Raw genomic sequence first — 22,645 nt, forward strand, 5'->3', positions numbered from 1 at the left:
ACACTAATGCTCCTATATCTAGTAGCAATTCTTGAATTTACTACAGACTGCCCTAATGCAGGCATTTGTCATTGTTCAAATAAACACACTGTAATAATTATTCAGTTGTTCGTCTGTTAATGTCTTACAGTTGGCCATGCATAGAAAGAAAAATAAACAAAAACATATGAGTTAAGTGATAATTCAGCTGCAGTCACATAAAGCTACGCTGTTTAAAAATGTCCTGGTATTCTGAAGAACCAAGCTGGAAATAGTCAGCTTCCATTTAAATCACTGTCCAAAATTTCTTATCATATCAATGATCTTAATCTCTTGGCATTGTATACATGCATGAAAAAAATACAAATAGCCAGTTTACTATTTTACAACTTTTATTTGCTGAAATCTTACTCTATTCAAATTAATTCTTCTGCCAAAGACTTCAGTGTACCCAGGACTTAATTGAGTTGAGCATACATGTTATACCCACTATGATTTTTCCTCAACAGAAATGTAAAATTAAGACTTATTCATAGTTCTATCAAAGTGACAGTCTGTTTTTTAAATAACATTTAGGATTTCTTCTATATAACACTCTTTATATATTTACATGGCATGAATACAAAGAAAGAGAAGAGAAGCTCAAATGGACAGTTTCCAGTATTGGCAAGAGCACTATAAACTCGTGGGTTGCTATCCAAGCACTTATTTACAAGACTAAAATGACCTCCATAATGTGCTCTCTTTCGCAAAAGTGACACACAATTCAAAGACTGAAAGTTAATTCTGTTTGGAAGAATTCTACTACTGAACAATATTTTTCTTTTAAATTGCCGTATTTTTCCCTAAAGGAGGAAGAAGTTGGTAAATGAATGTTCAATCTATGAAATTTTTAGTAATATTTCATTTCCCTAAGCACTAAAGAGCAATGTCAATGCTATTGCACTGGGTCTGTACTGAGCTGATGATCTGCAGAATTAGATCCCAACCCACAGTACAGACATGATTACTGGTCTCTAGTTGTTTTGAGCTCTCAAATAGAGTACTACTAAATTTTTTGAGCCTCAAAAATAACCTGTAGTAAACTAAATTTCATCTGCAATGTGAGGTCTCTTTAACAACCTCACATATCTAGACAGATACAAATCCCTAACTTAACAAATGAAGAACTGAGTCTCACAGTGCAAGGTCAAACAGTGCTCCAGCTACTAAATTAATATTGTAAAGGCATGGTCATAGTGTTCCTTTGAACCTGATTTTATATTCTACAGAAATATACTACCTATGGCTTTTAGGAAATCTGATAATCAAACATGAACAATCAAATAAAACATGTTCAGTAACAGCTTTATGTATTTTAGATTACTTTCCTATAGAGATTTGAGATTTTCCTGCTACACTGACACTTATATCTACTTTATGGAATTATTACACATCAACAAAACTCTGCATATCATTTTACATGCTCCTTATGATTTATGATTCACTAATAGGAGAGCATATCTGTATGCTTCCAAAACAACAGAAATCCCATGTCAAGATTTTTGGACACTGTAAATGATTTGCTTTATACACCAGACTTCTGTTTATCAGGACTCAGAAAAGAGTCTTATTTCACTTAGGTGTATCTTTCATTAAATCTTCCTGCCTACATAAATCTAGGTATTTATTCAAGGACATACGATAAATTTCCCAGTTTTCATCATCATTGTAGTTTTTCTTAAGCTTCTATCTGTAAGTTATTAATAATTAAACCCAAAGAGAAAAGAAGATTAGAAAAATATAAGTAGGCAGGAGAGCTTTCTTGCTATGCAAGAAACAAAAAGTGTGTGTAACAAAAGAGCCATATTCAGCCAGCCATATGCTTTCAACCATATCTTGCCGTAAAACTGTTAAAATACACTCAGAACCAAACGTATTTTTACATAACCAGGCACTTGGCTTGCACAAATAGGTATACCCACTGGCTGCACACACAGCAACATACCTGCAGAGACTCGGGGGCAGTCGGGCAGCATGGACTCCACGGACGTGTCCAGTGGCTCAGAGCTGGACACCCAGTTACAACAGTTCTGCATCAGAAGATGTGCAATTGGTAAGCCAAAAACTCAGAGTAAGAATAAACACAGGCTGTGTAATGGTCACATCAAAATATATAGAGCAATCTCAACAGGGACTGGAAGGTAAACTACACTAGCTTGGTAATGTCCAAGCTCTAATAACCAAGTGATATCTAAATATTCTGATATCATCCTTAATATGTAAAATGAGGAAGAACTCAGCAGATTTGTAGCGTGCTGTCTTTAAGTACTACTTTGAGTGCCAGTGGACTTCAGCAGGTCCTTGGACCACGGGAGCAAGAACTAGACACTGCACCTTTTAAGCCATTCCCCTCTGTAACCGCTGCACAGGCACTTATATAAACATTGAAGTGAAGTAACAAGAAGTCAGAATTCTAAGGGAGTTTTGATGGAGTGTGTTGTACTGAGAAGGCTGTGAGATTACAACACAAAAAATTACAACTGAGTGGAAGCCATTGAGACAGCAGTACAAATAATTGAAAATATAACTGAGATGAATTGGCACGAACATTTAAAAATGTAAATACTGATCTTTGGGGAACTAGGTTGATAAAGCATTATTAGTTACTTCTACTCCTGAGTCCATAAGTAGGATGAATTTACAAGTAAGTTTTTAAATGTTTTGTTCCAAATGGTATCTCTTCAGAAGAGTCGTACGCTGAAACTATGACCAATATATTAAACTTAATTATAAAATAACTACATTTGTAATAGGATTGCCAGATGAAATAGAAGATCTACATGGCTTCCCTTATTACAAATCTCAGTTTTGCCTTCCTCAGAAAGTGACTAATTTCATCAAAGAAAAAAAAAACATTTTTCTGGGAAAGACCCAATGAATTTTCAGACAGATTTCTAAAAAATCATCCTATCAATCATGACTGTAAAAATGGATGATGGCTATTCCAGTAAACAAGCATGTATTGTGTATTTGTAGATGCTTGCTGCCCTAGTTGTGCACCATGGAGTCTGTCCTCACTGTGGAAAGATCCTTGACTGGTAGATCAAGTGTCTTATTGTATTTCCTTAATTCATTCTGTCTGGAAGAAGATGTCAGCTGTGTTGCAGTGAGGAGAGGATTTCAAAGGCTTCAGTCCCCACCAATAAAGGCCGAGGAATAGCTTTTGAATAGATTTGTCAAGGCAACCCTACTGTTCTGGGACCAGGGAGAGCAGGAACAACATAAAGGAAGGGTTGCTGTATGAGATTAGAAAGTGAAGTTCACAAAGCAAGGCAGATTTTTGTAAGAAACAGTAGATCAATGAAACTATTGAACTCGATGGACAAAAAAAATAAAAACAAACACACTACCCAGGAATGCAACTTTTTAGTAAAAAATGTTTAAAATGGAATATTTCACAAAAGCTTTAGGGTTTAAAGTAGTAAAGTATTGCACATTTTACAATTTGCATATATAATTTTAATTAACAGCTGAATGTGAAATTGCAAATGTAAGATGGTAAAAATTAAAAGAAGTAGAATTTTTATGAAGTATTACATTCATTTGAAATAAGTAAAATTAATATTAACTACCAATAGAAGACTACATCAGAGTGCTGGAGATAATACAGAAGATTAGCACACAATTAACCGGCTTTTATATACAGCGTGACACTTGCCTGTAAGAAATAAGTATTCTCGAAAGCAGTGTCAAGATATGTAAATGGATGATTTGTTTTATCATTCATCACAGCTCCTAATAAATTCAAAAAATCATGACTTCTATAGGTACTAAAAATAGGCCACCAATGATACAGGAGAGATAGCTCGATGAAGAATTACTTTTTTAACAATTCATTCTTTCAATGACAGCAATTAGCCCTACAGACAGGCAGCGATTAGGTGTATATTTTAATTATTATTCATTTTACCAGTAGCCTTAAACCTGATTAAAGTAAGAGATATCCAGGTGATGTGCTAGTCTTTATACCACTCAGCCACACTTCACATATGTAAAGTTCTTCTTTCCTATTGGAGATTTTCAATGCTAATGTAAGTTATGACACTCCATCCACTTTTTAGGCCATTAATCATTTAACTTATTCTTTAAGATCTACATTCTGCAAATGAAATTAAAGGTAATGCACTTGTCTTACTCAGACTAAATGCTTAAAGAATAATGGAGTTGTCAGATTCAAATTACAGGATTTAAAATTTCAGTTTTACTACATAACATATATTTTAAGGTTTTGATTTCCCATAAAGAAAATGGGGATTTTTCTGACAGAGCCTGTAGGGGTTACCATTCTTCATATTTTTAACATTTAAGACAGAGCTGTCGGACTATATCCCAGGTGATTCTCTACTCCCATCAGTCATGGCCTATGAAGTGGTAAGGTTAAGTCCAGAGTAGGCAGTCTACATACAACGTTTCACTAAACCCACAAGAAAAAAGTCAAGACTAACAAAAAATTCAGTATAGCTTCTATTTGCCACACACACCTTCAGTTTTACCACTCTGAAATGAATGTAGAAAACATGGGCTCAAGCTTGATTTGGAAAGAAACTCAGAAATTGTTAGTCTCACTTAAAAAAATACTTAAATCACAACAATCCCATACTTCAGTATTAAAATGAATAATGAATGCAAGAGTTATACTTCACCAAAGGGTGGAAAATTGTGCTTGCTGGCCATAAATCACCACTGGATCATCTTGGACTAACCAGTGGTTTCCCTGCTACAGTAGTAAACACTCTGACTTCTCATCAGAACATCTCAGAGCACTGTAGAAGTAATCATGTCTTATAAAAGCAAGATTTTTTAGCCAGCCGTATAAATTAGCAAGCTGAATCACAAAAAACATGAAGGGGCTTTTCTACCACCATCATGTCAGGCCAGGAGCAGAACTCTGGTGTTCTGGTTGCTCTCAGAACTTCGCACCAGTTACCAAACAGCACTTGGGCTACAACAGTGCATGCTTCCACACTGCACACTGGAGCCAAACCTTATTATTTTGACTGCTAGCTTCGAAGCTCAGAAACTGCTTTCATCTCAGTTATTTTAGGGGCTGGTATGGGGACATGATTCCCATGGTTTTGAAACATGCTCTTTTTCACAGCCTAAAGAAATGGAAGAGGTTAGTAGATAAAGAAATGTTTATAGAACCATACAAAGGTGTATATGCCCCAACCCTTTGAAAAAAAGTCCTCACCTCTCGCATCCACTCTCGAATAGTTTTGCCAGCTTCTTGATGCCACACATTGTGAACAGAGTCTGTCAACGCCACAGCAGTTACCTTATTCTTTACTTCTGCCTCTCGCTGAATCATCTGTTAAAAAATACTGGCTTTAAGTTCTTTATTTCTATTGAGCACTGTCTGCTTTGCGACAGATAATGGCCTTAAATTAAAAAAGGAAGAGGAATGCAATTTCAATACTTGACTTCACTTGTTTCAAAGTTTATACAAATCCTAACAGCTCTAGAAACACAGAAAGACCTAATATTTTTGATAAAAGAAATAATACTAACTTTTAACTGACTGAACTATTCAGTCCTATTATTTTCCATGTGGCTTGACAATTCTAGGATTAAAGGTATCATAGTGAAAAAATGTAAGATTCCCTGAGGACATCTTTTACAAGCTTCTCCAAGTTCCTATTTCTGTGCTTCAGGGAAGCTGGTACCCGCAGTTCACTGTAAGCTACTCAAGACTATCATCTACTAATTTTCAGTAGATTGCTGTAGTTTTTCAGATGTACAATCTTACTTTGACCTGTGTTTTTTCTTTTTCCACCCAATTTAGCTACCTCGCACTCCCACCATGGCCCCCAAATTCTTTGTGCTCTCTCTCATACATATACTTACCAGGCTAACAACAGAGCCTCTTAACATTTGTAACATATTAAAAGTCTCTGTTGCTGGAAATGACAGTATGACTAAATAATATTAGTACTAAAACCAATTAAATGATTGCTGCAAATAACATGAACAAATGACAAAGATGCTGTGGAATTCAGCACTGCTCTGCAAGATAAAAGGGACTGAAAAAGAATAGTTTGATATCAAAGAGAGACAAAAAGGTTTTAATCTCCTGACACAAGTGACCCTAATTTGTAACACTGGAACAAAGTAAGTATAATGAATTATACTTAAAAAAAAAACCAGCATTTCACAGCTAGTGTCTTTATCACTGGGTATACCACACTAAAGTTAATGTTTTTTTGGCATCCTTTTGTATTAATGGCAACACATACAACATTTCTAAAGCCAGACTTTCTTTGTTCATGGCCTAGTAACTGCTTATCAGTATACAGGCTGCACTTTCAAAAACAATGCTCCAGAAGGGATGCAAATGATGTTTTTTTGCATCAGAAACTCAAAAATAATCACCTAAACCCAGACGTTCAGTGTGAAAATAGCATTTATCAATATCTAATACAGTCTCCCAATATCTTCAAAATACCACAGATGCAAACCTTTTTGAGGAAGCATTCTTCCAATTCTACACAACTGTAGTACAACATTATGAAAGTTTCTTGAATTTCTTTTTGTTCACATAACATCTTTTTAAAATTAACTGTAGTCAAGCTATTCTTAAGTGACAAGTATTCACCATTACTGGAAAAGAAATACAAACGTAGATCTCCGCACTCCAGATAAAATCAGATGTTTGCCTTGTCCAATGTTCTGTTTGTCTTGCCCAATGTTTCTGTTCTGTCAGCATTACATGATTCAGAAATTCAGCTAATCTTAGGAAATTCTGGGCAAGTACATACAGAGACACTCTTAAAAGTGATCTTCCTGTGAAGACTGTCTGTATGTCCATTTTTTTTTTAGATACTCTCCCATGGGGCACATACAATATCTACAACATTTGGAGGATGAGACATTCTTTACAGGTGTGTTTGCATGGGGAGCAAAATCACTGATTAAGGACAAAGTGGCATTTACTGTAAAAGGCTGGGCTTCATTCAGCTGTGAGACGGTACTGCCGTTTTCAGCCAAACATCTGATACTGAACACTGAATTTCACCATAAATACAAAGTCGTGCATAACTTCCTCCGCTATGAAATGCAAGAATTGTATGGAATAATAACTTTTCCAGAGCAGTCTTTCAGCAATTGGGTGATTCTGCTAAACTTGGGATGAGACTCTGGAGCTCCTCAAGAACGTGGAACCTCAAAATGAAGATCTTTACCAACACTATAAATCACCTTCGTTGAGGCTATACAAACATCTGAAGTGCAACTAAATGTTTTGTGTCTCACAGGCAGATCTGAAATCATCAACCAGACTATTTTGTCAAAACTCGGACTCACTGTATCTCATCTACAGTAATCTCACCAGGATTACGTCAGGCCCCAATTGTAGGTCAGATCTACAACATAACTGAAAAACCGTATTTTTTAATGCAATGTAGAAAGTACCGGGATCAGAAAAAAGAGGGAAAGAAGGGATTAACTGAGCTTCAGTTACGCATGACATTATGTTCAGCCCAGAATAAGCAAGTTTTGGCAGATATCTATTCCCTTACGAACTGACCTTGAAAAAACAACAACAAAAAAAAACAAACCCAGAAAAAATAGAGAAAGAATCAAGGATATAACATTCACTTAAACAAGACTAATGTGTCCATATTTAAGTGACACACAAATGTCACAACAGAGCATGTCAAAGCTGGGTCACTTAGTTTCTACTGTAACAGCTCAAATTCTCTGCTATGGTGGGATATTAACTAATAATAACAACAAAGAATAGATCCAGGTGCCTCTCAAACAATAGATTCTCTTAACAAGGATCCTAATTTATCCTGTGAGAAGACAAAAGAAGCTGAAGTGCTCACAGAAGCATCAGCGCTTCATATTCTGTGGACTGATAGTTTTGAGTTAAAACATAGACATCTTCACTAAAAATAGCTTTTAATTCACATACAATTAAAAAATTGAGCTGAATAGAATTATTACAGTAAAATACATTGACACGCATTGCAAAATTAGCAGCCAGCTGTATTCAGATTTGATACAAGTCTGTAATTCAAAAGGAAGAATGCTAAGGGGTGCATGATTTACACCTCCCAGGATTAGCTTTATTCAATGCGGCCAGTGCAGTCTTACAACAGATATACTAAAGATATAGTAAAATCAAAGACAATTTAACAGAACACAGACTATTTACAATATAACAAACTGTACTTTTTTTTTTTTTTTTTTTTTTTTTTTTTTTTTTTTTTAACTCAAGCAGCAACTGCAGATAAAGACCTAGGGAATTAATCTGAAGTTTATTTTATACTTTACACTCTTTATACATCAGTAGGTTCCACATAAACCCAATTCTCATAGCCTGAGAATAACTTAATTTTTTCCTCAATTCCAGTTTTTAAATCTCAACTTATTGCTATCAGAACACTGAGAGATTTTGCAGGAAGTAACCTCCCAATGTACCCCTTCATAGGATGGCGTCCAGTTCCTACTCTGTCCTAACATTCCTTCTTCTTTGAAAAATTCATTAATAACCAAGAGCAGTTAAACAGACACTTCTGTGTCAGGTTCTCCTTTGACTGCACCCCTCTAGGACTTTCTCGAACACGTTTTCTAACAAGAAATTTCTACTTAGTCTCTGTCTATTTTGTAGTCACTGTACAGTTTGTTTTGCAATTTTTTTATTGCATCATCACTGCACATTTATTCTCTTGCACTAGGCATATTCCTAGAGCAGTATTCACTGTAAGGATTTAGGAAGCATTCAGGATCTCTGAAAGTTGTCTATGTACTACTGGGTGAAAACTTATTCCTTTTTCTTTGCAAGGCACAAGTGTTACACAAGTGTTCAACTGAACCACTTCCATGAACACAAACTGAAGTCCTTTAAAGCTTAAAACTTTCACTAAGTTCAGATATATTACTGACATGCTTAGTGGTCAATTTAGTAAGCTATTTACTTCTAGGTTGTTCATAATGATGGATGGCTGCCTTCTGTAAGGTAATATTATAAAATTACCACAACTTTGTAATGAAAAAAAATTGGTACCTTCATAATCTATTGTGTGTGCGTATAAAACATTGTCTCTTATCACATAGGTAATACATTAACTGTACACACAGATATTTAGAATAGATGATGAGATGTAACTTTGGCATGCAGTATGCTTTGCAGCACAGCACTCAAACGTGAGCATCAACATATTAAAAGGAGAATCAAAAGCCTTATACTGTAAACATGAAAATCCATGCATGTTCCAGCTAGAGATTAAAACTTCTTCAGTGGTAGACAGGTAAAAAAATACCTTTTGTACTTACATGGGTCCAATCAAACCAACTGCCACTACTTGGTATTTATGAGATACTAACACTTTTGAGTCACCTGTAATCGGGAATTAGGAAAAATTGATAAATATTTTAAAAATGCCCACAAGACACTTTCTCTTGATCTTTTAAGAAAACCTTTCATCTACTTCCCTTGCCTTCCACTGCAATTTCAGTTGTGGTATAATATTTATATGGTGCGTACTGGGTTTGAATGGGTATGTCTATAACAAGAATTTGGCTTGGAGCAAAACTAAATTTGACACAAATACTTCCATTGTCTCCAGTTGCCTCATACTAGTTTGAGTTTTAAGAGGCTTTGGCATGTGCTAACTGAATTCCTTTCAGAGGAAACTGAACTGGAAGCCTCTGTCCAAATGCACTGAATGATTTCCAGACATGCAGAAGAAATTCTGCTGGATCACAATGGCATCAGTTGGACTATGTAAAATATGTAACAGCAGTGATAGATAGGAAGAGAGAACAAATCACCCACAAGGAGTGGTGTGTGAGTGAGAAAATTTTATTTAACACTCTTGAAAAGATATGCAGATTCCTAAGAACCTTGCATGCTCTCTAGGGAATTTAATGCAGGACTACCCTTTCAAGATCCTCTTCAGCTCTCCTTTCACTCAGTGCCATACAAACCAAGTAACAGATCTGTGTCAGGATGCACCCTTCCTGAACTCAGAAAGATTACTCTTCACCAAGAAGCATGTAATACTTTTATCTGTAGAGCAATGTTGTTAGTCTGTGATTCTCAGACTTTTCATTGCTTCCTGGATGCAATTCCTGAAATTTTTAAATACTCAGTTTTTTTGGCACATCCCCAATTTTTCATAAAGTATCATTTGTTAGGAACTAGAATTCCAGAGCAATTACACTAGAACAGCATATAACAAGCATCACAATCCAAAGTAAGTTAAACTAGTTCCCATTATCAATAAGCACTGAGAATGATTTTCTCTTAATTTACTCACAGATGTCCTTAATACCTGCTTGCAGTAGACAAAGCATTTGATTCCTCAGTTTTCAAAGACCAAAAGAAAACATTTGCATACACAATCACAGCATGACCATAACCACTTATTTTCAGATATTTTTCTCAAAGACCTACTGGATGCTACATCTACAATTGTGACGGCTTTCTAAATCAATAAATCACATTGTAACAGTAACAATGTATGAACATGTTAGAAAAGATTATTCTAGAGAATGTGGAGTCCAGGACTTGTTACGTCTCCCAATGTAAATTTTTATCTGATTCAGAACCTCTACTGATAATTTCCAGACAGTACCTATTTTAAAACAGACCACGATAAGCAAAACATAAACTTCTAAAGAAAGTGCAGGAGTCAACTCCCTTTTGCATATCAAACAAAAACTATCAAACAAAAACCCAGACCAACCCTCTTCTCCCCCATCTCGTACACAAAATTCTGCTGGTAATCTTTTGCGAACAGTGCAAGAACTCATGGACCTCCGGTACAAGAGCCCCAGCCTCACTCTCAAGGAGAGTCCTCGCACTCCTCGAAGGCTGGCAGGTCTGGGGCCAGGCCCACTGCCCTGGGGAGCCTGCTCCTGTTCCTGCCCTCCCCTGACGCAGCTCCATGCCGTTCCCTCAGCCCTGTCGCTGCCCACAGAGAGCAGAGCTCAGCACTGCCCCTCTGCTCCCTGTGAGGAACTGTGTGGCCACCAGGCCTGCCATCAGTCTCCTCCTGTGAAGGCAGGAGCAGATGTATGGATCAGCTAGGCCTGGCTGCAGTCTACCAGCTGGTACTCCTTCCTACGCACAGGAACCTCCAAAACTGCACAACTGGGGAAATCTCTGTATGTCCCCCTCCTCCTGTCTCCCAAAAACCAACCAACCCCACAAGCCGACATTTTGCAGGGTGAACGACTTCCACCTGTCTCAACCGGGAACTGATGAGTTTAATTTTTAATCTTCATATAGCTGCTGACTGCAGTATGGGACATTGGCTAGTTTCTAATACAACAGCTCATAAATGGCCATGTCTTACACTAGTGGAGCTCTGCAAGGGCAACTCATGCTGCCAGGAAGCAGCCTAAATTCACAAATGCGTGCTTGGCACAGCTAATGCTAAAAAGCATCTGATATTTGAGCCAGGTTGCTTAAAGGTATCATGGTTATGTCCACCACAGAACATGAGCTGCAGGAAAATCATATTTGAAAAATCGGCTTAGTTTGCTACAGCTCATTTTCTATTCACAGCTAATTTGGACTTGGGCAGTGGCAGAAGTTGTGACTGCATGCCTCAACCAGCAGCATAGTGGAAGATGCTCTGCTTCTCTGGCTTTACTGTGTGTCTCTGTCAGCAGTCCTCTTAATAGAGATGCAGGAGGTTTTCTGTCAGGAAGCTGTGCTGCATCTCCAAATGACACAAGCTAAGCCAGCAAAAGCACTCCTCTGTTGGAACTGCTACGCAGAACCTGCGCTAAAGGTTTAGCTAAGATAGTTATCCTGGCTGGGGTGGCAAAAGATTTTTTCAAGCTCTTAGCTGATACATCTTTGCCAGTAAAACCTTATACTGTAGGTCATATCTTTGCTTTTTCTTGGTTTACCTTGATTAGAGTGTCATGCCTTGTTTAAAATAAAGAACATGAAATAAAAATAAAGCAAAACTGCCAGTAAACTGACAGAAATAATCAGAACCATCCAGACCCACAACTGTATGAAAGTTTAAAATACGGCAGATTCAAAACAGGTCAAGATCTATGTAGATTAGGAAACAGAAGTGCTTCTGTTGTTTCTGCCTGTTGCCTGGAGTTTTGCACAAACTGCACTTCATAGCCTTGCTCACCTCATAGCTAGGATTTGAATTTTTTCTTCTTTCAGCACATTCAGTGCTAGGTTTTCAGTTGATTTTGAAGCAAATATGGGCACAGTTTACCAGCAATCAAAAGGACAGTCAGTACAGATGACCACAAACAGTGATATACAACTGACATTCCTTCAGAGCTGCCCAGCTGTATGTATGCTGGTTGTTGAACAGTGCCTGAGACTTCATCATAGAATCACAGAATCATAGAATCACCAAGATTGGAAAAGACCCACTAGATCACCCAGTCCAACCATCCACCCATCACCAATAGTTCTGATTAAGCCATGACCCTCAACACAATGTCCAAATGTTTCTTGAACACTTCCAGGGTCAGCAACTCCACCACCTCCTTGGGCAGCCCATTCCGGTACCTGACCATCTGACCACATGAGTTATCATGATAACTCAGACCAGCCATTATAGCTTGCAGCTTGCCTGGGCTCTGCTAAGAGCTGGCAGCATACAGAAGCAGGGCCATTAATTCTGCTACCAACTTTGTCTATCTGGTCCACCCATTCAAGGGATATGACTGTTTCAGTTCAGAGACGCTCATCTGCTGCTCAGCCAGACACCACACCATGGCAACTTTCAGTCCTGGGGATTTAAGCCTGGTCAGTATTACTGAGATTGTTACTTTGAGTGATTGCCAATCAATCAGAATCAGAAAGAGGTGCTGGACAGAAAAAAAGTACTTCTCACACAGTTCTTCCTAAGATAATTTGTTTGAGCTGAACAAACAATTTATTTTAAACTGCAGTGAACCAGCTTTTCTGACTTTAAACAACTTGTAATACAGACCAATAAAACCAGTCATTTCCTTTTAGTCTATCTTACCAGACTCTTCCATTGCACTGTGTGGGGTGAAAACCTCTGAAAAGCCTTGAATCTGAATATGCAGGTTCTTGAATATCACTGAGATAAATGTAAATATGGAATGAATACTTAACTTTCTGTGATAACAAATTAATTAAACAATTTCTGAAAACCAGTGTTTAACAAAAACATTAATATACAAGTCTTGAAAATAAAATAATCACAGAATCACAGAATCACAGAATTGTAGGGGTTGGAAGGGACCTCCAGAGATCATCGAGTCCAACCCCCCTGCCAAAGCAGGTTCCCTACAGCAGGTCGCACAGGTCGGCATCCAGGCAGGTCTTCAACATCTCCAGAGAAGGAGACTCCACCACCTCCCTGGGCAGCCTGTTCCAGTGCTCCGTCACCTCACTGTAAAGAAGTTCTTGCCACATTTGTGCGGAACTTCCTATGCTGCAGATAATAGAAGCCGTTGGATTTTTGTTTTGATATTTTACCATCATGAAAGTAATGGCTCACATCTAATGAAAAACGTGGCCTCAAGTAAGTTACAAAAATAATTTTATCATGTTTTAATAGTGTGTAAATCCAGAACTCAGTCTATAAGTGAACAATCATAGTAGTTAAACAAATGTTAAACTATCAAATAACTCTTTCTGCATTAAGTATTGAATGCAACAGAGCAAAATGGTATTCCTTCTTCATTGCTTTGATGCAAACAGTTCTTGGAAATTTTTGTATGTTTTAGGCAAATATTATTGTGGCACATTTTTCAATGAAATATTCAGTTTGCTTATGTTTTACTACATATTCACAGAAACAGAAAACTGCATAAGTTTAAATGCAAGTCCTCCTTAGATTACTAATGTTCACTGAGCAAGAACTTTAAGAAGCTGACCCTATTTCTGTTAAATGGGTACACGTCAGCATATACGTTATTTTTTTCTGGAAAGGCCTGACTTAGAAAATAAGGAAAAACTGAACGCTAAACTCAGCACTTCACAGATGGACATGAAGTCTAACGCCCTTGTTATTTAAACACAGACAGATGGATTTCCACCTCAGCAAGAGGATAAGACAACATTCATCCTTCCTGTCCTTTGAGGCTTCGGCTTTGACTCTTGCAGTTTCTGAGAAACTTCTGGGAGGAGTAGTTTCCCTACAGGCAAAGTCTCTGGGCTAGAGGGTAAATAAACTGAAGGTTTTGATGTCACACAAACCCGTGAAGATATCTCTTTTCACAGTTGGGGACTGGCAAACGAAAACTTACTATTGCATTCAAGCAAAGAAGTAGAGCACCAATTTCCATTTTCAATCTCATTCACATGCTGTTCTCACACATGATTCTTCACCAAAAAAGGGTGTGTCTGTGGCAGAACACCAAATTAAATCAAGCACACTTCAATTTGGTTGAAATCTTCGAAGACCGAAAAAACAGTAAAGCAGAGGGAAATACTGAATAAATTTTTATCTGGTCTCTTTATAAGACACTGGACATGCTACCAGATATCAAACATTTTCCATCCTGTCAAGAGATGAGGTAGTAGCAGCTAAGGCGGCTCCACAGAGGACAAAATCTTTCAAAAATACAAGGCCTTTGTGAAGCACTCGGAAGGATGTATAACTAATCTAATATGACAAATGATTCAGATAAAGATCTTCCAATTCAAAGTACAGAACAGACGCTCGTAACTAGCACACATTAAAATTAAATGTCTGGTCCATGCCCCACACCTGTCACTGTCTGGCATGGCTTTACTAGCAAAGGAAGCATACAGCCTCACTCCCTGAAGATGCTGAGCACTTTGGATCTACAATTTGGTAGCTCTGGGAGCAGGGGCACTGCCCCAACAGCTGACTTCAATCCCAGCATCTATAGAAATGGAACAGGACCAGAATGCTACCTCAATGAGACGAGAGGTCACACTGTTGCCCTCTGGACCCAAGCTGACTTTGAAATCAGGGTGACAGGGGAAACAAGCATTGCCAGTGATAAAAGAGTAAGAGCCTGCTCACTCCAGGTTGCTAAGAAATGCTGTTTTTGTGTTTATCCTCCTGGTGTGCTTGGTTATCCTGGGCCAGCCTTGATGATGATCGTATCATCATGACTTTTGCTGAATAACCTAAAAGAGAGTGTGCATTACTGTCTCCCCACTGCCCTCACTAAGAGCTGGTTAATCAAATATCACAGATCATCTCAAGTATTTATGACACATTATTAGTCAGAGAAGTTACGCCAGATAGTGATGAGTCAACAGAAGAACAAGGAGGCTCATTTAAGACACTAAGAGAATAATGAAAGACACAGTGTCTACATTTCGGGACAGTGGATACTGCATACAAACTGAAAATTCCCAGGTTCTCTTGTAGGAAAATACTTGCTTAACATATGCAGGCTTTTTTTTTTTAGCAAAGTAACCCACAGTTCCATACGCACAAGCTTCAAAGGGAGAGGCATGTTGAGAGCAGTGAAAATAAAACACTACTCTTAGAAAACATTAGGAAATTAAGGCACAATCTTGGAAATGCTGGATTTGACTCTCTTGGTTACAACAAGGCTACCAGCCCAAAGTTTCTCTGCAGCTCTTGCCCAACATTCACTAGGTCACTCTTGAAAGCAGGCTGTACCAGAGGGCAGGCTGGCATGGCTAGGGAGAGTGGTGGGCAGGGAGGCAGCCAGCCAGGGCTACTGCAGCCTCTGGGCCACGAGGCCGGGCCTGAATAATCTTTTCCTGTGCTGACAGGAGCCTAGGGAGCTCACCAGGGTCCCACGAGACTGCGGCCATCAGATGCCCCTGCACTATATCCCAAATGACGTCTGCTAAACTTTCTGCACATGCTGTTCAAAGTTTCTGATGAGCTTTGTAAAAAAGGCCTACCAGCTACTTACCCATCTTTTTAAGCCAAGAGCTCATCGCTTCTGACTTAAGAAGTTCCACTTAAAAAAATAAAAATCACAAGTAAAAGACGCTGTGTGAAATCTGCAAATTCTGGCCCTCATCAATAACAATTCAAAATGTTAAAAAAAATGGGATAAAGTAGAATGTCAGTTCCTCTTTCCCACAGCATTTTGTGCCCGCTTTGTGTTATATATCTACCAAATGATAAGCTCCTTGAAAGAGAACCATTTTCCTTTTGTTTGGTCCTGAGCACACAGTTGGAAGTTCAGGCATCTAGCACGCAGAGAAGCATTCTTGTGTGCTCTTTGCCTAATTTTAAAATAAGTTAAATAGAATATACATAATAGCCATTTAGTTAGATCAAAGGCAGATGGAGCCACCCCTGGTGTTTATTTCCAAACCATTACACATCACTAGCAAGATATTCTCCATGACCCTCTGATCTCCTAAGTTTCATAAGCAACGCTAAAAGCAAAAGCAACTGTGAGCTTTAATTCTGTTCCTTTTTGTCCAAAGTTCTGTTAAACAACCCAACACACTAGACAGGCTTCATTTCACACTCTTCCACATGTGATATGGCTCTTACAGCCATGTTAAGGTACTCCTAAGCTGAATCACTAAGCACAGTCACACCAGGATGAATGCCACACAGGGAGGTTACCTCTGTTAACTCGTGTTTTCTAAAGTGTTGGCTAGGTTCACAACAACAGCCATGCACATGTAAAACTTGTTCTCAGGAGCTCCGTCCCACAAGTCGGCCCTTTTGCCTGTTCCTGAAGCACTTCTGGTGCATCTTGAAGCAGTGGGCCTAAAGTAGCAGCTGGAACACTGAGTTAGTTCCCCTGTGGAACAGGAGCGAACGTTCACAGCAGTCTTGAAAGGGAACAGTTTTGAGCTTAACAGCTGTGCAGCCAATGTTTTCAGTTTAGTTTTTTTTTCCCCTGTAACCTCTGTGTGAACTTCTGGAAGGAATGGCTCTGGCTTCCAAATCCTCACTCCTGGAAAGAGTGGCCTCATGAAGCCCAGTGGTACTTCTCACCTTCACCCCCTGCACTGCGCAGTGTGGATCCCACGTCCACAAGATTAGCAGCTGGACTTGATTTCAGAGGTGTTTTCCAACCTCAATGATTATATGATTCTAGGACAGAGATGCAGGTGGCAGCATGCTCTGAGTCCTGTGGGTTTCCAAGACACGTGGTATCTGTGGAAGGTGCATTTAGGATGTATGTAAGTACATTAATTGAAGTTTCTTTTTTCCACACCTGTACTTTTTGACCTGTGCCTCCCGCTCTGGACACAAACCTCCTGGTATCACAATAGCTTTGAGAGGGACTAAAATGGTGAAGATTCTGGAGGGGAAGACATGTCAAGCATGGTTGACATCCCTTGGTGTGCAATGAGCAGAAAAGCTGAAGGGAAGACCCCATGGCAGCTGCAGCTCCTCACAGGGAGTGGAAGGCAGAGCTGAGCTCTGCTCTGTGTGACAGCGACAGGCTGAGGGGACGGCATGGAGCTGCACTAGGGGAGGGCAGCTGGGGGTCAGGGAAAGGGTCTGAAAGGGCAGTGGGCACGGCCTCAGTGCCTGAGTTCAAGGAGCATTTGGACAGCACTCTTACTGTAGAGTTTGAACGTTGGGCAGTGCTGCGTGGACACATAAGTTGGCCTCGATGATCCTCATGGGCCCCTTCCAACCTGAGATATTGCATAGTTCTACGTGCCTATTTTTACCACAGCCCCACACCTGACATGGTTAATATTTCTTGTTTCTTTTCAAATTTGTCTCTGAAGGCACTGACCAGAATAATGCCACTCCCAGCACCAAATCCTGATGTCTCCTCAGCCATCACAAGAGTTCTCATTATCTTCTACCTCCCGTAGTTGCCCCTGTTTGCCTGGGACAGGAGAGCAGATGCACGTGCTCAATGAAAGTTAAAAATAAGAAAGGGAATTAGATAAAACAACAGGTACTCACAGAAATCCTTAGCCTTACAGAACATCCATCACAAATGCACAGCATCACACAGGACGGAGCCTGAAGCCCTGAACGGAGCTCCTGCCAGCAGGCACATGCGCTGTGCTTTGCAGGCTGAGTGCTACCACTGCCGTCCTGGCAGAGGCTTATGCAGGTAATGAGGGAGCTGGTGGATGCGATCTGTTTGATCAAACCACGCTTCATTTATGATTGATGAAATACCTAGTTCTGCTCTCTGTACAAAAATATCTACAGCGGCGTAGATGCAGCATTCCTACTGTGTCAAACAAAATACAGTTTTTCTTTATTTAATTTTGGGGAAGGAGCCACAGTTTCATAATGGCTTGTGTGAATCCCTGCAGACTAAAAAAACACCTCTAAACTGACAAAGTGATTCTCATGGAAATGTACCAAATACACAGAACAGTTGTTCCAGGTTCATGTATTAATGAACCAGAAATTACATTCTCTTTACAGCAACTGTCCTCTAGCATTCCCCTACCTGAAGGAAAACAGCACTTCAAAATGCTGACAAGAGCAAAGTCTTTAAAGGTATCATTTAAATATCTGACAATAAAACTTAGCAAGAGCTGGCACTAGCTAATGTACACAAGAAAAGATTCTTCTGCAGGAACTGAGGAATATTCTCTGTTTTCCCTCATTTTCAATAATGCAGTTTAAAACACTCTTCCAACATTTCTCTGAGTATGTTTTGCTGATGTAAGACACATACAGCAGTAAGTCTACCAAAGTTGCAGTCTCATAGCTTCCACAGCATTAATACAGCACTAAAACCATCAATAAAAATGTTTTCACACTCTATATGTCAGAATCAATTTTACTAATAAGTGTGACATTTCTTCTAAGATGAACAAATTTAGTAATTTTCTTTCTAGTTCTCTCTTTTTTTTTTTTTCCCTATTATGATGGTATAGCTTTAGCTTAATTATGGAAGTAAATCGGAGTGATATCATGCAACTCAAATTGAGGGATAGCAGCGCGATTCTTAAGAAAGCTGGTAACAATTTTTAGAGGCAGTACTAGTGAGAAGCGATAGTGACAAGTCCTGGGAAGCAGAACTCGCTATTTAAGCCCAGAACAGCTGTGACAGTGCAGATTCAGCTGCGCTGCTCCACTAACTTATTAAAATTATTTTCTGGAAAATGAAACACCAACCCCTTCAGTGTGTGAGTAGGTCATTTATTCCTACTTAAAGGGTCTCAGTTGAGACTCCCAACACAACTGCTCGCAGTGATTTTCACTAGACATTGGATATAGATCACTAATGCATTTCACAAAGGCTACTGAAAAGCCATCAGCTGGGAACAGCTTTTGGTCACTACTAAACAGGGGGCAGATTTGAACCAGTGACCTAGAAGTGAAAGACTTTGTAATCTGATTACCAATCCCTTGAGCCATCCCATCCCTCCCCTTTTCTTTTTTACTGATAAGAGAAAAAGAGTCTTATTACCTAAGCAACTTTTGTAGCCTGTTAGCAATGCAAAAGCTTTCATTTAGTGCTTAAAAAGGAAAGTCTCATGGGCACGCTTATTAGTCCATCTCAAGCACAGACTCTGTACTATTTTTCCCTATTAATTTCAAAATAAATGTATTGGTATAAAAGTGTAGCACAATGCTTTTTCTGATAATGATTTATAGTAAAGTTCTTGCTGATTAAAATAGGTGCTGATGAGAGGTTTTTACATAGCTGTGGAGTCAACAGATCCCGTACTGGCAAGTGAAGAGACAACACGCTCCTTTTGTCAGCAAATACTCCAAAGAATATAAATGCTTTACTGAGGTATGCTGCATATCGCAGATGATAGGCACCTAAACTGCTTGCTTTTCAAATCGAAATTGCACTTTTAAGCAATCATAAAGATGAGTTTTCTTATGCAAAAGTAGGATAATTCAGTAAGTATTGTAGTCTCATCGTAAAATATTATTTGAATGTGTGAACATGGTCTCCCAAGTATGCCAGAACCTATTTAAATGCCAGTGAACATGGGCTTTTGTGACATGACGAAGCTATTGTTTCTCCTTTTCCTTCTTGGTCCTCTTCTCAAAACCCTCAGGAAGAAAACTGGGAGACCTTTTCTGTCAGTTTCCTACTTTTTTTTTTTTTCCCCCAGACATTGCGGCCTGCACATTAACACTGCTTCCTTTGGCTTGAGGTAATAAACGATTAGCTACAGCATAGTGGCGTGGTGTTCATGTTTTTCTTCACTGTACTACACTCAGCCAATGTCTCAAAAATTAATGCAAGTGTATCAGGATCTGAAATTAACTTTCTATAGCCATGAGCAACATCCTGCTAGGAGGGGGAAAATCCTATTATAGCAGTTCTGGCATCTCACTGTTCATAGACTGTTAGTACTAACAAAGTAAGATTTCAAATTATAAAATGGTGAATACAAAAAGAGCTGTTCTGTATTGATTAAGCATTTTTCCCTTTTTGCTTATGAACCAATAAAGAAAAACTAGGTAATGCTTGCTCCCGTTAAGCGACAGATCAATTACTAAACATCATCTTGGAGATCAAACTGTCCAAAAATACTACATTATTATACAGAAATAATTAGAAAATCCACATATTTATAACCAACTTATACACCATCCTCTGAAGTTGTGCAGTAACTGCCAGGAGAATTTTTTCAGAAAATTATGTGCTCACTGCAATGCTTAAAATACACTGCTAGTAACGGAGATGGCTCATAATCTGTTTGGTATTTACAAGAGATAAGGCAGGACTCGTACAAAATATGTTCAATTCACTGCACAGCATATAATCTGTTGTTATATAGATCTACTTTTAATGGCTACAGATACGGCTATGGCAGTACTTCAGAAGTTTATTAAAAAATTACATTTGGTGTGTGATGAGATCGTGACGTTTCAGAAAAGTGAATGTTAGAGCTACTGCCTGCTCAAATCTTTGGTTACTGTGAATGCCTATCATCTGACTAGTTGATCATCTGCAGCGATAAAGCAAAACAGTGGTTAACACACACACCTATGCATGCTTCCTCCAGTAAAATGTACATGCTAAGTGAAAGTCAGCAACAGCTAACCAGGAAGAAACATTAAACAGTGGAATATACAGTCAAAAAGACATCTGGCAGCACCAGGGAATGAAGGTTTCTGCTTCAGAAGGCAGCTCCTGCTGAAGGGACAGACACTGTTTTGAGTCTCGCAGCTCCAGCCCTGGGTGCTGAACTCCACAGCCACAGGGAACGCCCGATCCCAACAGCATGCTGTGCTCCACCGAGCTCTGCTGGCTATGGAAGGCGCAAATGGGGTGATAGCAGAGTTCTGTATTTTTGAGTTAGAATGCTATATTTTGGTTACAAGTGTAACATTGATATCATCCTTATGATGTTTGCGAAATAACACCTTCTAACATGCTTCTATTCATGTGATTAATCTGATTATTCAACATTTTTACAAATAACATAAGTAAAAGAGTGCATACACATAAAATAAAAACAAAAAAAAGATCTGAACTTAGAACAGCTTTGTGTCATCCATGCAATCAATATATGTTGTGCAGGAACAGAAGATGTGCATTGTGAACTTCCCACTCCTGTCCCGTGCTCATCCTCCTCCCGACCTTTGTGCCATTAAATTACCAAAGCCCTCAGCGCTCTCTGGTTCCTTTCTAAAGCTGCCAACTGCAGCTGCTGGCCGCAGGCGCAGCTGGCGAGGGACCCAAACCCCGGCTCAGCACAAACGCAGCTTTCCAGCATCATGTTTCCGATGGGAAACAACTGGGAGGCGGCCGGGCAGGACGCTCGCCCCGCACTCCCACGCGCGGCACGGCGGCGGCCGGGAGCAGGCTCCAGCAGCAGGCTGCGTGCGGCCCGGACCCGACGGCAGCGCGGCGGCCGAGGACGAGCACACAGTGCCCCCTAGCGGCGGCGCGGGGCAGGCGCGGCTCGCGGAGTCCATCGGAGGCCGGGCCCACTCCGCGCGTGGGTCAGCGTGCGGCCTGCCCGAGTCCACCTCGTCTCGATGCTTTCCGCCCTTATCTCGTTATTTGGAGGCGAGCGCCGTGAGTCCGGCAGCAGTCGCTTCACAGCACGGCCTTAGTGCCTCCTAGCGAATTACCTTTTTGCTTACAGAAACACTCCACCAGCATGCCCCAAAATTCCCCTCCGACGCACTGCGCTGCGAAACTTCAGCTCAGCACGTGTCGTTGCTATGCCGGGTCGGCGCGTTTCGCCGTTCCGCTGCGTGAGCCCTCGGCAAAGAGGAGCGATGTGCTGTCGGTCCCGCGAGTGGCGGTGTGCGTACCGCGGCCATTAGCATCGGCGGGGCGCGGGCAGTAAAACAGGAGACAAAGGCACGAGGCATAGAGCGGCGGAGCAAGATGGCACCGGTACAGGTGCGCCGCAGAGAGGCACACCGAGTGTCGAAGAAACCACGCTGACAGTAACGTAGAAAAGGAAGAGTGGAAGCCTGACAGCGCTGCCCCGTTTCATTTGCATAAAAAATGAAAGTGACTGTTTATAAATACATTCTAATCACAAGATGTTTGTGTTGTTGTTTTTTTACTCCGTGCAAAGCATTAACAGACATTTATTCCCATCCTTGCATTTTAAAAAAGCAGCGTACAGCAATAGGCTTTTACAAAAAGATTACAGCGTACATTGTAAATTGATTCCCGTGTAAAGTGAAGGTGGAAAATAAGAGACAAATGACTGGAAATGCAGCGTTGGGAATGACAGTAGATATGTATTTAGATACAGTAACTATTAAGGTACAATTGCAAATGAAACTTTAATTGTGTAAGATTCATTATAATCTCCAAA

General features: G+C 39.7%; 1 protein-coding gene across 9 annotated transcripts in view; it reads right to left on the reverse strand.

Moving 5' to 3' along the window:
* The window catches only part of FAM172A (family with sequence similarity 172 member A), a 254,889-nt gene that overhangs the window by 58,928 nt on the left and 173,316 nt on the right, over positions 1–22,645 (reverse strand). For all 9 annotated transcript variants that reach the window (XM_042823124.1, XM_042823128.1, XM_042823129.1 and 6 more), the window contains 2 exons: positions 5,213–5,329; positions 1,967–2,051 (listed from right to left, as the gene is read on the reverse strand). In XM_042823124.1, coding sequence (XP_042679058.1) covers positions 1,967–2,051; positions 5,213–5,329 — 202 coding nt within the window. The remainder of the gene's footprint in view (positions 1–1,966; positions 2,052–5,212; positions 5,330–22,645) is intronic.

This window comes from Centrocercus urophasianus, unplaced genomic scaffold (genome assembly GCF_019232065.1).
Source record: "Centrocercus urophasianus isolate 14NV4802_14NV808 unplaced genomic scaffold, USGS_Curo_1.0 seq_21, whole genome shotgun sequence".
Classification (NCBI taxonomy): Eukaryota; Metazoa; Chordata; class Aves; order Galliformes; family Phasianidae; genus Centrocercus; species Centrocercus urophasianus.